The 15387-nt window shown below is 45.5% G+C and overlaps 3 protein-coding genes across 10 annotated transcripts in view; 2 read left to right on the top strand and 1 right to left on the bottom strand.

Annotated features, from left to right (window-relative positions):
- LOC144614367 (GTPase IMAP family member 1-like) overlaps positions 1 to 4373 on the top strand; it is a 47573-nt gene extending 43200 nt beyond the window's left edge. For both annotated transcript variants that reach the window (XM_078437702.2, XM_078437693.2), the window contains exons 2-3: positions 1977 to 2025; positions 3264 to 4373. In XM_078437702.2, the coding sequence (XP_078293828.2) occupies positions 1977 to 2025; positions 3264 to 4135 (921 nt within the window). In that variant the 3' untranslated portion in view covers positions 4136 to 4373. The remainder of the gene's footprint in view (positions 1 to 1976; positions 2026 to 3263) is intronic.
- LOC132677342 (GTPase IMAP family member 7-like) overlaps positions 1 to 15387 on the bottom strand; it is a 275671-nt gene that overhangs the window by 195135 nt on the left and 65149 nt on the right. The window lies entirely within an intron of this gene.
- LOC144614366 (GTPase IMAP family member 1-like) overlaps positions 1 to 15387 on the top strand; it is a 142790-nt gene that overhangs the window by 87221 nt on the left and 40182 nt on the right. The gene's annotated exons all lie outside the window — the stretch shown is intronic.

Raw genomic sequence — 15387 nt, 5'->3', positions numbered from 1 at the left:
CTTCAGACCTCTGCAGTACATGTGCTTGTGTGTCCTTGCACATCCCTTCCCCCGCCCAAGCTGCCCAGGGTTCTGTGCGCTGGAGCCCTCTTCTTCCCCACACACTGGCTACAAAGGAAGGGCTTAGACAGGATGAATGGCTCAGAAACTCAAAGCAGGGACCCAATGCATTAGAATCACTCAGGGGGTTGAGGAGGGTGCCTCGGTGGCTTGGTCCATTAAGCTTTGAGCCCTGGGATGGATTCTGTGCTGTCAGTTCAATGCCTGGAGCATGCTTTGGATTCTTCGTCTCCGTCTCTCTCTCTGACCCTCCCCTGCTCTTGCTCTGTCTCACCATCTCTCAAAAAAATAAGTAAACAGTAAAATAAATTTTTTTATAAAAAAAATCCGTCAGGAAGAGGGATGAGAGATACCGTTTTTTTAACGTTTATTTATTATTTATTTATTTGTTTGTTTGTTTGCTTGTTTTTGAGACAGACATGTGAGCAGGGGAGGCACACATGAAGAAGAAGGAGAGAGAATCCGAAGCAGGCTCTGTGCTATCAGCACAGAGCCTGATGAAGGACTCAACCCACAAACCATGAGATCATGAGCTGAACCAAAATTAAGAGTCAGATACTTAACAGACTGAGCCACAAAGGCACCCCCTTTTTTCTTATTAAACTACACATCTATGAAACAAAATGTCAAATATATATTTTAAAGACTCCCATAGATACTTCCCAAAGACAGCAGGTTCAGGAAGCAGGGGACTACATGATATCCAATCGCATTTAACATGCTAGGAGTCTCCATGTTCTACATCAGTCAATGACTCCAAGCTCTAAACCCCAGATGTCAGCTCTCAGAAACTCTGGAAGAATTTTTCAAATCCCATCCCAAACCATCGCAAACCTTTGGGAAGTCCCATAGGGGCCAGGAGTCCAGTGGATTTCCTAGAGCACACTTGGTCACTTCCGTCATTGATAAGGACTTCTTGCTTTAGCTAAATTCTTGCTCTTTGCACTGAATCTTCTGGCTGTTTCTTCAGTTCTGCTGTGCAGTCAGTTATGGGAGTTTGCTAATTTTTACACACAAGATCACTACTCACCTGAGGCCTGTGGGATCAACTTTACCAAGGGCTTTGGGGAGCTGAAAGGGGCGCTACGCAGAAGACAAACCTGTCATCTAACTGGTCAGAGACAAGTTATCAATCAACCCTTCCCTTTGCTTGTCCTTGTGTGTTGCCCATGGGACACAGCACGGTCACCTGCATTAGCCAGGTGTTGCCATGAAGAGGTAGCATTTGAAATGGATGGCGGAGCACAGACAGGACTCAGACAGAAACGTGGGAGAGAAGGAGTGGTCATGGGGGTGAGCGCACAGGTGGGCTGGAAAGGCCCTGAAACCTGTCCTCTGCGGAGCAGCTGACCCAGAAGGGGAGTGAGTGAGACACAGGGCTGGAGAAGCAGACAGAGCAGAGCTGCGCCCTTGTGACCAGGTCCTCATGAGATCAAGCAGACTCCATCACTGAGTGGCTATCTGTAGTAAATCCTGCTGGACTTGGGGTCATCGCTTAGTTTGAGAGGCCTCAGATTCGGGGCAGGAACACCAGGAGCCGGAAGGGAGTGTCCCATCTCTCCAGCACACAGGTCATATTTACACAAATGACACAAGCCGAATTCTTTGGTCTTCGGAGAGCAGAACACAGGTTCTTCAGATCAGCATGGGAGATAGGTATCTTTCCCAATTTTCAACCAATGAGGCTCACCAAAGGTTCTCACGGTTTGGTTCCAATACCAACCAGGTCCTTCCAGGCTTCTTCCCCAAATTCTGATTGATGTTCAGCGCAGGGCAGGAAGCATGACCTTTCATTGGGATGTCACCAGCTCTTTGGACCTTGCCTGAGCCACCTTAGGTAGTTATACCTATTCGATAAACAAATGAATGATTGAAGGAATGAAGGAACTAACAGGTTGTGTTTGGAACTCTTTCAGGTGGGCATGGGAGGACGCAAGATGGCCAGAGATGAAGAGAATGCCTACGGTAAGAACTGATCTCAGTGTGTACTTGCCCCTAGGTGTCAGCTCTGGGTCACAAGGCCATGGGCTAACTCAAGACTGAACAGACACATAGGGGCACCTGGGTGGCTCAGTCGGTTGAGCGTCTGACTCCAGCTCAGGTCATGATCTCGCAGCTTGTGAGTTCGAGCCCCACGTTGGGCTCTGTGCTGACAGCTCAGAGCCTGGAGCCTGTTTCAGATTCGTCTCCCTCTCTCTCTGTCCCAACCCACTCGCATTCTGTCTCTGTCTCTCTCAAAAATAAATAAACATTAAACAAAAAAAAGACGGAACAGAGACAAATCCCAGACATGTCCCCATGCTGGGGTGAAACAGCTAGAGTCCCAGCTTTGCATTTTTGCTGGACCTCTGCTCCTGACCTACTGTAGGATATTAAGTGCCTTGACCAGACTGTGCCTTGGGTCCAAAGGGTACAATGAGGATAATACATCTACTCCGATCCCCACGGAAGATGTGGAGGGTTGAGATCATGGACTGGAGGGAACACAGTTTACCAGGTAGACTGTGTCAGTGAACAAGGATGGAGGGTTAACTGTGTCTTACTGGAAGCAGGTTTACTAGAGAGAAGAGGGAGGAGGAGGGGAAGTGGAGGAAGGGAAGAAAGAAAGAGATCCTGTCACCTAATGCTCTGAGCAACCCTGGGAGAAACAACTCTCTGTCACCCCTCCCAATATGCAGAAGACGTTGAACGCTTAGTCTAAACTCGCCCAAGCTTCCACAGCTGGCACATGCGGGGCTGTGATTCCAACCCGGGGTGTCTGGGACTCCAGACAGCCCTTCACTCCCAGGCCTTCTGTGCCCTCCCGCATCTCCTCGCTGGGATGGCCCCTGGGAGAAGTCTGGCAGAGGCCTGGGAAGTCGTCGAGCACGGAGCAGCTCTGCAAGGTGCGGACGACCAGAGGCAATGTCAGCTGAAGTCATGGCCTGCGACCATCGAGGGGGACCCTCCAGAGCAGTGTGCACCCGGTGCCGGAGCATGGACTGGGGGGCAGGTGCACGCACTGGAGCCAAAGATGGAAGAAAGGTGGCTAAAGATGCCCCCGGAGTCCCACAAGCTCTAACCAGAGCGCCTGGGAAAGGCCTGTTGGACAAGCAGAAGCGGGAGGCATCCTTGCCCTCCTCCCTCAGGAGGCACCCCGGAGCCCCGGTGGAGCGGGACTCGAGCTCTCAAGCCGGCGGCCCACGCCTACTCTGTCCTCACAGGTTCCCAGGACCCGGACGACCAGCAGCAGCCGCTCGCGCAGGAGCGCAGGCTCAGGCTCATCCTGGCCGGCAGGACCGGAGTGGGCAAGAGCGCTACGGGCAACAGCATCCTGGGCCACAGGCTCTTCCCGTCCAGGCTCGCGGCCACCCCGGTGACCAGAAGCTGCGCCCTGGGGAGCCGGAGCTGGGCCGGGTGGCGCGTGGAGGTCACCGACACCCCCGACCTCTTCACCGCCCAAGGCCGGCACGCGGACCCGGACTGCACCGAGCGGGCCAACTGCTACCTGCTCTCGGCGCCCGGGCCGCACGCGCTGCTGCTGGTCACGCAGCTGGGTCGCTTCACCGCCCAGGACGAGGAGGCGGCGCGAGGCGTCCGCGAGCTGTTCGGCGCCGGCGTCCTGGCGCGCGCCGTGCTCGTCTTCACGCGCCGGGAGGACCTGGAGGGGGGCTCGCTGCACGACTACGTGCGCGCGACCGACAACCGCGCGCTGCGGGCCCTGGTGGCCGAGTGCGGCGGCCGCGTGTGCGCCCTGGACAACCGGGCTGCGGGCGCCGAGCGCGATGCGCAGGTGGGCGAGCTGCTGGCGCTGGTGGAGCGGCTGGCGCTGGAGCACGACGGCGCGCCCTTCACCGACGACGTGTACGGCCTGGCGTGGGCCCGGCGCCACGCGCGTCCCGAGGACACGCTCCGCCTGGTGGCCGAGCGGCTGGCGGCCCGCGGTCTGGGGCGGGGGTGGGGTCGGAAGTGGGGGCGGGGGCGGCGCTGGCTGGAGGCCGCGAAGCGGGGGTGGCCGCTGGCGCTCCTGCTGCTGGGGGGCGCACTGCTACTTGTCCTGCTGCTTCTCCAGCGGGGGGCTCCAGGCCCAGATTGAAGGAGCTGCCCTTCCAAATGCGGGGAGCCTGGAGGGTAAAGGGGCTGGGTCAAGGCGCTGAGGGGAACTTAAACCCAATTTCAAAGGAAACCTGGAGTTTCAGACTGGGAGTCTTAATGACTCAGGACGCCTTGGACACTGTATCGACTTTGCAAAGGCTCAAGTTCACTTTTAGCATTCAAATGTCACTTTTGATTATATGTACACTATTCAAATAAATGTGGTGAACTTTCAAATGTCCTTAATTCATTTTAGTAGTTTGGATGTATTTTTCCTTCTTGAAAAAATAGTGCATTGACTGGTAGTGTTTTATATAGAAAGTGGATTCATGGCAAAGGGAAACAAACATTTTTGTGCGTGTGTGAGCATTTATCAAAACGTAGACTCTGCCTTAGTTCGCTTGAGTTGCTATTAAAAAAAAACAACGGGAAAGCTCTCAGTTTTTCCCCATTGAGGATGATATTAGCTGTGGGCTTTTCATAAATGGCCTTTATGGTGTTTAAGTATGTTTATTCTATCCCAACTTTCTCCAGGGTTTTTTTTTTTTTAAGAAAGGATGCTGAATTCTGTGAAATGGTTTTTCTGCATTGATTGACAGGATCACATGGTCCTTTTCTTTTCTTTTATTAATGTAATGTGTCACACTGATTGATTTGCATATGTTGCACCAGCCCTGTAGCCCAGGAATGAATCCCACTTGATCATGGTAAATAATTCTTTTTATATTCTGTTGAATTGGATTTGCTAGTATCTTACTGAGAAGTTTTGCATCCATATTCATCAGGGATATTGGCCTGTAGTTCTCTTTTTTTTGCTGGGTATCTGTCCGGTTTAGGAATCAAAGTAATGCTGGCTTCATAGGATGAGTCTAGAAGTTTTCCTTCCCCTTCTATTTTTTGGAACAGCTTGAGAAGGATAGGTATTATCTCTGCTTTAAACGTCTGGTAGAATTCCCCAGGGAAACCATGTGGTACAGGACTCTTATTTGTTGGGAGATTTTTGATAACTGATCAAACTCTTTATTTCTTCCAGGTTTGAGTTTTGGAAGTGTGTGGGTGCTTAGGCATTTGTCCATTTCTTCCAGGTTGTCCAATTTGTTGGCATATAATTTTTCATGGTATTCCCTGAGAATTGCTTGTATTTCTGAGGGTTTGAGATCAGTATCACGACAGGGATATCCACACTCACCGCTGTGTTTACCATGGTGTTGGAAGTTCTAGCATCAGCAATCAGACAACAAAAGGAAATCAAAGGCATCAAAATTGGCAAAGATGAAGTCAAGCTTTCACTTTTTGCAGATGACATGATATTATACATGGAAAACCCGATAGATTCCACCAAAAATCTGCTAGAGCTGATACATGAATTCAGCAAAGTCACAAGATACAAAATGAATGTACAGAAATCAGTTGCGTTCTTATACACCAATAATGGAGCCACGGAAAGGCAAATAAAGAAACTGATCCCATTCACAATTGCACCAAGAAGCATAAAATACCTAGGAATAAACTTAACCAAAGATGTAAAAGATCTGGATGCTGAAAACTATAGAAAGCTTATGAAGGAAATTGAAGAAGACATAAAGAAATGGAAAAACATTCCATGCTCATGGATTGGAAGAATAAATATTGTTAAAATGTCAATACTACCCAAAGTTATCTACACATTCAATGCAATCCCAATCAAAATTGCACCAGCATTCTTCTTGAAGCTAGAACAAGCAATCCTAAGATTTGTATGGATCCACAAAAGACACTGAATAGCCAAAGTAATATTGAAGACGAAGACCAAAGCAGGAAGCATCACAATCCCAGACTTTAGCCTCTACTACAAAGCTGTAATCATCAAGACAGCATGGTATTGACACAAAAATAGACACATAGACCAATGGAATAGAATAGAGACTCCAGAATTGGACCCACAAAAGTATGGCCAACTAATCTTTGACAAAGCAGGAAAGGATATCCAATGGAAAAAAGTCTCTTTAACAAATGATGCTGGGAGAACTGGACAGCAACATGCAGATGAATGAAACGAGACGACTTTCGTACACCATTCACAAAAATAAACTCAAAATCGATAAAGGACCTGAATGTGAGACAGGAAACCATCAAACCCTAGAGGAGAAAGCAGGAAAAACCTCTTTGACCTCAGCCGCAACAATTTCTTACATGACACATCTCCAAAGGCAAGGGAATTAAAAGCAAAAATGAACTTTTGGGGCCTCATGAAGATAAAAAGCTTCTGCACTGCAAAGGAAACAAGCAACAAAACGAAAAGGCAACCAACAGAATGGGAAACAATGTTTGCAAATGACATATGAGACAAATGGACAGTATCCAAAATCTATAAAGAACTCACCAAACTCCACACCTGAAAAACAAATAATCCAGTGAAGAAATGGGCAGGAAACATGAACAGACACTTCTCTAAAGAAGACATCCAGATGGCCAACAGGCACATGAAAAGATGCTCAAAATCACTCCTCATCAGGGAAATACAGATCAAAACCACCCTGAGATACCACCTCACGCCAGTCAGAATGGCTAAATGAACAAATCAGGAGGCTATAGATGCTGGAGAGGATGTGGAGAAACGGGACCCCTCTTGCACTGTTGGTGGGAACACAAACTGGTGCAGCTGCTCCGGAAAACTGTGGAGGTTCCTCAAACAATTAAAAATAGAACTACCCTATGACCCAGCAATAGCACTGCTAGGAATTTACCCAAGGGGTACAGGAGTGCTGATGCATAGCGGCACTTGTACCCCAATGTTTATAGCAGCACTTTCAACAATAGCCAAATTATGGAAAGCGCCTAAATGTCCATCAGCTGATGAATGCATAAAGAAATTGTGGCTCATATACACAATGGAACACTAGTTGGCAATGAGAAAGAATGAAATATGGCCTTTTGTAGCAACGCGGATGGCACTGGAGAGTGTTATGCTAAGTGAAATAAGTCATACAGAGAAAGACAGACACCATATGTTTTCACTCTTATCTGGACCCTGAGAAACTTAAGAGATGACCATGGGGGAGGGGAAGGAAAAAACAAACATTAGAGAGGGAGGGAGCCAAACCAATAGAGACTCTTAAAAACTGAGAATAAACTGAAGGTTGATGGTGGGTGGGAGGGACGCAGGGGGTGATGGGCATTGGGGAGGGCACCTGTTGGGATGAGCACCGGGTGTTGTATGGAACCCAATTTGACAATAAATTTCATATTAAAAAAATAAAAAATAAAATTTAAAAAAGCACAGACTGGGCCACTTGTAAATAGCAGAAGAATTTTCCCCATGGTTCTAGAGGTTGGAGGTCCAAGATGGAGATGTGATTTCAGTCAGGATCTGGTGAGAGACCTCTCTGGGTTGCAGACTGCTGACTTCTGGCTGTGTCCTCACATGGTGGAAAGGATGAGTCAGCTTTCTTGGGCCTCTTGTAGAAGGGCACAATTCTCACTCATATGGGATCTACCCTCTTGACTGACTCACCTTCCTAAGGCCCCAGCTCCTAAAACCATCTTGGGCACGAAATTTTCAATATATGAAACCTGCGGGGGGACACAAACATTCAGACCAAAGCAGACACTGACCCTCCTTAATACTGTCCTAGCTCTCATACCCAGCTAGATCTGGCCCTTTGTGACCCTTGGATGTTTTATTATCACCCGTGAAAGTGATGTCAGGGTCATACATATTAATGTTTACTTCTGAAACATCGGTTTATTTCCTTTACAATAATTTACTGCCAAAAAAGAGAAATAACTATAGTGAAAATAACACAGTTCCCAAGTTTCTAGCATTTATTATGGCTGATGTCTTTCCAAAGTGAAGTCGAAATTTGGGGAATGTCTTCATTGTGCTTCTCAAATGGATTACTATGCAAAAAAACAAAACAAACTAAACAAAACTAAACAAAACAAATCCCAGAGGTCGTCTCACACAATGGAGAAAGAGGGAGCCACAGGTGCACGGGTGGAAAGCCTCAGACCCCGACATTCCACTGCTATGGTGGTCCCATGGAGTTCAATGGGGGAAGGCCAGCCCATGAAAGTGCTTGACTGCCACATCATTAGAAAATCAGATGCCACCCTTAGGTTGTGTAACCAACCCATAGGGTTTCCTTATTACTCTGTCAGAATGTGACAAAACACTTTCAAGGAAGTTGGCTCCTCTCTTCAAATCAGCCATGCTCTAGTCCGGAGGTGTGGTTGCAACAGGAGGCACCTACTCACCCGGCCCAGGGTTCAGGGGCTGGAAGGAAGGTGGTGTTGGCGGGAAGTGGGGGGCAGCTCCACGTGGAGAAGGTGGTTGTTGGGGGGACCCCTAGGGCCATCCCAGTTCCACGTGGATTAGAAGACACCGCGCGACTGTGCTTAGATGCCACTAGTTCCTAGGGCGCCAGAGTGGAGGTGGCACGTTGGACTTCGGGGTTGTGGTGAGCTGGGTCAGGAGGTCTGAGGGCTCTAGTGGCCCTTGCAGTGAGCTGGGCTCGGTGAAGTGCCGCTGGGCTGAAGTCCGCCATTAATCTCCATCTTTAGCCTCCTCAGCAGCCCTGCGGGGCTCACACGGGGGCTCTGAGTGAGGGGGGAATCCCTTCAGTAACCAGGCAACTCGGGGACCCGCGGGGCGAAAGGGAGGGGGCTGGGGTTGGGGGAACGGCCGCTGTCCTCAGCTCTGCCTCCAGGGCCGCGTGTGCATGAGCACGCACTGTGGGGCTGACTTCAACCCGTCATTCTTTCATTTCACGTTGTCTTGTGCACACGTGTCCACACAAACCCTCCAATTGGTGTCTGTTTCTGTCTTGTTTGCATATAGAAAAGGGACGTTAAAATAAATATAAGTATTATGGCTTTTAAATTCGCATACGGAAATGTATGCTTGAATCAAAGGAAGGCTTCGACATCCACGGGTAAAAAGCTCTACTTGGGACATCGCGAGGGCGTGTTAGAAGGAGTAGCAGAGAGAGCAGGGTGTGGCACGTGGCACCGGACTTGTGTCTGTCTCAGAGCCATCCTTATGCACCTGCTCCAAGAGGTGCGGCCAAAGGGGTTCCATTTCTTTATTGACATGATCACATTAATGTTCATCTTGATAGCTTTCGTGTATGATGAAATAATATGATGAAACCACTTTGTAGGTTAAATTCCATAAAACTGTGATACAGAATCATCAAATCCAAGAGGAAACTTTAAGTAATAGTAAATGCTCATGAATTAAAAAAAAAAAAGATTTCATAAACAGATACATTTCACACTCATACATACTCCACAGGTATTATTCACAATAATAAATACTGCACATTATTGTGTGTATATTCCTGGGAGCTAGTTGAAGTATAAGGTCGGATATGATTACATGCCAGTTACAAAGTGCAAATGTGGAAAGATACCAATATCTATAGATATATGTCTACATCCATAGATAGATAGAGAGATAGAGAGATAGAGAGATAGATAGAGATAGGTAGGTATAGATATTGATATCTTTCCACCTGGTTCTGTTTCCTTGAGAACCCTAGTACAGTCAGACCTACTGAGAAAGTCCACATCCCCAGGCCCAGGTGCACAGGCCATGCTTAAGACTCAGGCTGGACCAGGACAACAGACATATGTGCTGCCCTGCCCCCACATGCCATAGGAGCAATGATTGATAAGCACCAGCCATCCATCACGGGCCTGGAGAGATTCTGGGAAGCAGAGTGTGTAGGGATGACTGGAAGCTGAAGGTAAACGGGATGAGAACACTGAGTAAAACCACATGGCATCTGAGTGCCCACACTAAGCTCAAGGCACCCTCGAGAAATATGGGGCCTTAGCTGCTCCATCGATAATTGTAGCAACAATCCCAACCAGTCCAACTCCCTGTGGGCTGACTCAAATCCCACCCTAACAGCCTGATGGAGGAAAAGGGATTCTGTATCTAGGCATCAATATTATTTATTTCATTTGCTCCTTTCTTCCTATGTCTACAATTTAATAAAATTATGAAACTTGTTTTAAAAGCAGGAGAACAAAAATAAAACACAATCAACAGGGTAGACTCAGAAAAAGTCCAGAAATTGAACAGGGATTTTAAAATAACAACAAGGACTGAATAAAAACTGGACAACATGAAATAAAAGATGGGGAAATTTCAACAGACAGATGAAAGCCATAAGAATCAAACATACGTGGTAGAAGTCAAAAGCACCATCAGAGATGAAGTGCTCCCTAGCAGGTATATCAGTCAACACAGTTGACTCAACATGAGTCAGTGAATTTGAAGAAGAGAGAATAGAAATTCTTCAAATGAAAACAAAAGTTAAAAATGAGTGAGAAAAAGAAAAAGGGAATAGAGTATCCGGGAGCTGCAAAGCAAATCAAACAGGTTAACACACATGTATCTGAAGTACCAGAAGGAGAAAAAAAGAAAATGAACAGAAGAAACATTTGAAGAGATAATGGTTCAGACGTTTCGAAAAACAAGGGAAGACACCAAGACACAGATCCAAGAGTCCCAGAGAAGCTTGAGGAGGCTAAATACAGAAACAAACAAATAAAAATCTAGGCACTTCATACTCAAACTGCTAAAAACCAAAGATAAAGAGGAAGACGTAAAAATAACTGGGGTGTAAAAGGCACATTATATTAGAGGAATAAAGATTGTAATTACAGATGATTCCTTGTCAGAGCTTGCAATCCGGAAGACAATTGAGTGACATCTTTATATTACTGAAAGAACAAAAGTGTCAGCCCAGAATTCTCTAAGCAATAAAAATAGCTTTCAAATATAAAAGTGAGCTAAAGGCTGCCTCACAGAAGCTGAGCAGAATCACTGTTGACTTACCTGTGCTACAACAAATTTTGGAGGAAGTTCCTCATCCAGAAGGAATGAAGGTGATACGAGACAGAAATTTGTATTTACCTAAAGAAATAAAAAGCTCCAGAAATGGCAAAAAGGAAGATAATACAAAAGACATTTTGTAGCTTACACTTTATAGCTCTAAAAGATAATTGTCTAAAACAAAAATAGTAATAGTGTATTGAGGGACCTACAATGTTTGTGAAAGTCAGGCATGACAACACCCAGGAGGCAGAAATTGTTAAGTACACTAGTGTAAGTTCCTTAAACGACATGTGAAGTGGTCTAATAGTACTTCCATGTAGACTGTGATAAATGGTCTAAACACCCCGGAATAAAAAGCAGGGACTGTAGGACTGGATTAAAAAGCAAGGCCAACCACATGCTATTTAAAAGCAACTCACTATAAAGATAACAAGTGCATTACTTTTTTATCGGTGCCTAACAAATGACCTCCAACTTAGCAACTTGAAACAACATACGCTTATTGGCTCCGTCTCTGGGGGTCTGGAGTCTAGGCAAAGCCTGACTAGGTCCTGTGCTCAGAGTTGCTTGAAGCTTCAGTCAAGGAGTCAGCTGCTCACTCGTGTCCTCTGTGGAGTCCAGGGTCTTTTTCCAAATTAATTCAGGTTGTTGGCAGCATTGAGTTACTTGTGGTTGTAGGACTGAGTTCCTCCTCCCAGAGGGTCACCCTGGCTGCCTCTCTTGATAGGCAGCTCTCCATATGGATATTCAACATGGATATTCTCTCCAGTGGGAGAATCTCTTGCTTTTAAATATTTTTTTATTAGGTCAGGCGCACCTGGTATAATCCCACCTCCCTTTTTCCCCTAAAGTTTATTTATTATTTTGAGAGAGCCCAAGATAGCACAAAGGAGGAGGGGCAGAGAGAGAAGGAGAGGCAGAATCCCAAGCAGGCCTTCCACTGTCAGCATGGACCCCTACTCAGGGCTCAGACTCAGGAAACCATGAGATTATGACCTCTGCAAAGGAAACCAATAGTCAGATGCTTGACCAACTGAACCACCCAGGCACCTCATTAGCATTTTTTTTTTGAAAGACACAGAGAAAGATACAAGAGGTGACTCTCCTCTCTCTGGCTCAGAGGAAAAAGTGCTGATCCCTCCACCTTCACCCCGGGGAAGCAGAAAATCTCCTGATAGCCCATCATAAATGATCTCCTCATGAAAGACAGTGATTGATCTGTTTCAGAATGTGAGAATTTTAGGATAGTTCAGTAGACCACTTTTTCCTATTATGTTTTACTTTTTAAAAACATGAAACAGATGGTACTTTCTCCGTTTTAGCTTACTGGGGCCAGACTTGACCCACACTTTTGGTCCCTTATTCCATTCTGTATACACACCAAAGAAATTCTTTCTGGCAGGTCCCAGCTGAGTCACCTTCTTGGACAGTAAATCTGGTTGTCAGATGGCCCCAGGGTGTGCGAATAGCTCTGTTCCATTCAGGGAGAAGAATAAAGTTTTCCAACTTTGGGTTTTGGCCCCTGCTCTGGTCTCTACTCCCTCTTTATTAGGGAGTCCTAGACTTTTGATAGAAATCTGGCATTTTGCCTTATTTAATTTAGTTCTTTACATGTATACTTGAGGATCTTGGAGAGGAGGAGTCTTCGGTATCCTGAATCTAGCTGGTAACATTTGGAACGAGGGAAATGCCTTGAATATGATTGAAATGACTTTGTCCCTTTCAAATGTGAGATTATTTGAGACTGGGGGTCACTCTGAAGCTATGGTCCCAGACAAGCAGCATGGGCAACACCTGCGAACAACACAACCTGTAGGGAATGCAGATTCTCAAGCTCCACCCTGAGCCTACTGAATCAGGCTTTGTACTTTAACAAGCCTTCCCGATAGCTCTGATACATTCTAATGCATCATACAGTATAGAGAAAAACCTGAAGAAACAGCTTCTAGACTAAAAAAAAAAAAAAAGAAAGGATTTGTGAAAACATGACAGCCTTGTAATCCAGGGTGGTGGTGTTTCTTTACAAGGGATTGCCTATAGTCTATCACTAGTCCAATTTGCATGACAAAGCCCAGGGCTCCCTTGCTGCACAATAGAATTTTATATAGTAGATATCCAGAAAATAGAAGCTGAGAACACTCTGTCTTCTTCTAGGGGAAAGAAAACAGAGAGGAAGAAAGAATAGGCCAATGAGACATTTGTCCCAGATTCCACCTCTCCAGGTTCAGGAAGCAAGAGATATATTGTCTTTTCCTCAGTTCATGGAGTAATGAAGAAGCATTAAGAATTGTATGAAAATTTGGTTGGGAGATTGTCAAGGGAATTCACCATGAGGGTGAGAACGAGGTAGCTGTGCAGCGTCTATGTTTAATTTTGCTACGTAGGCTGTTCCCCGTGTACTCCACACTGCTCCACAAGAAGCAATTGACTTAAAGTCTAAGGGACTCATTTGCATAAGCCTGCTCAAAGCATTTTTCCTACAAAAGCAACTATTAACTCAAGAGGAATTAAAAATAGAATTAAAATCTCCCTATCTCATTGTCCTTTCTCACAAATCTGTATCAGAGAATTGGTGCTTAAGAAAATGTGCACACCAGTGAGAAAGAATGAAATCTGGCTCTTTGTAGCAACGTGGATGGAACTGGAGAGTGTGATGCTAAGTGAAATAAGCCATACAGAGAAAGGCAGATACCATATGTTTTCACTCTTATGTGGATCCTGAGAAACTTAACAGAAACCCATGGGGGAGTGGAAGGGAAAAAAACAAAAAGAGGTTAGAGTGGGAGAGAGCCAAAGCATAAGAGACTGTTAAAAACTGAAAACAAACTGAGGGTTGATGGGGGGTGGGAGGGAGGGGAGGGTGGGTGGTGGGTATTGAGGAGGGCACCTTTTGGGTGAGCACTGGGTGTTGTATGGAAACCAATTTGACAATAAACTTCATACATTGAAAAAAAAAATCATTCCTCCTGGGGTGCCTGGCTGGCTGAGTTGGAAAATCATGCGACCCTTGATCTCAGGGTCATGAGGTGGAGCCCCATGATGGGTGTAGAGATTACTTAAATAAAACCTAAAAAAAAAAGTCCTTTCCTCTTGACCCCTTCAAATATCTATGAAATTAATTGAAGGACTAAATCTCACAAAACTGGTTCTCGCTTCTTCCTTTGGGCATGCAATGTGGATCTTCTGGCATAGAGCTTTGACTGTGGGGTATTGGCAATTAGAAAGATTCAGCTGAAATTGGAGATACTTATGTTAACACCCTGACACATTTACCCCAAGCCTTTCACATAACCTTCGGACCCAGATTTCAAGTTAATGCAGGTCATTTATATTGGACCCTACCTTTGACATCTGATATTCAACTTGTCACAAACCTAACTGAACGTTGTTGCTCCTGACTCTACCCTTCCCCTGAAAATCTTACCTGTCACCCTGAACTTTCCTGTTTCTGAACAGAAGCATGATCATCCTACCCATCACCCACATGGACACATCCTACACATCCTTCACAGTAGACTTCACACCTACATCCTTCCTCAGGTCTTCTTCTATAAATCCTTGTTTAAATTCCCCATCGTGGTCATGACTATCACATATTTCAACAACAGGGATCATGGACACATTAAACGCTGGAAATACCACAGTCTTCAGCACTGAAATAGAACCATCTTCAGGGAAAACTGGGACATAAAATATGTTAAGAGAAGTGAGTGAGCAATATTTCAATTGTCAAGTGAAGAGATAATGATTTATTTGATTTACTCGTTTTTTCTCTGGGTATGTGTTACCTTCCAAAATAGAACCTAAGGCTGGGAAAAAAGAAATTAGCTCACGTAAGCTGCACATTCAAACAGCCCTCCCACAGGTTAATTGTATTAAGAATGCTTCTGAATATCTCTGAGCGAAAATATCTTTTAAATGGTTCTGAAATGAAAAAAGTCAGGAGAGAGCATGAATACTTTGCTTTCTAGAGATACTATCACACAAATGAGTCACTTACAAGGAAGTACTTTTGGACATAAGAACTGCATGATGGCAAAGAGTACTTTGGTCTCACTTTGTCTTTGACACATGTTTTGTCATGAGAGGATTTTTCTTCCGTGTTGCTTTTACTGCGTTCTGAGTACTGGTGATGAATCTTAGAATGAGCGGGTATTTAGAATCTTAAGTTTTCCAGACTTAATCTCTAATCCGTCTCCCAAAAAGTCACTGATATGGTAAACACTCTCAGTCATGTTCACAGACAAAACAAAGGACGAATAAAAATTCTAATAATTTGGATGTGGGATGTCTGCAATCCTTGTGAGTGACTGAGAGTCACCCATCTAACTTTGAAGTTTCTTTATTGTTTTAGCAAGACAGAACCTTTCATCTACTTACTGCAAATGTCACAGCATGGAAGGGTAAGGAGAGATTTTTCTGGT

The sequence above is a fragment of the Panthera onca genome, chromosome A2 (genome assembly GCF_046562875.1).
Source record: "Panthera onca isolate mPanOnc1 chromosome A2, mPanOnc1 haplotype 2, whole genome shotgun sequence".
Taxonomy (NCBI): Eukaryota; Metazoa; Chordata; class Mammalia; order Carnivora; family Felidae; genus Panthera; species Panthera onca.
This window is presented reverse-complemented; position numbering and strand designations above follow the sequence as displayed.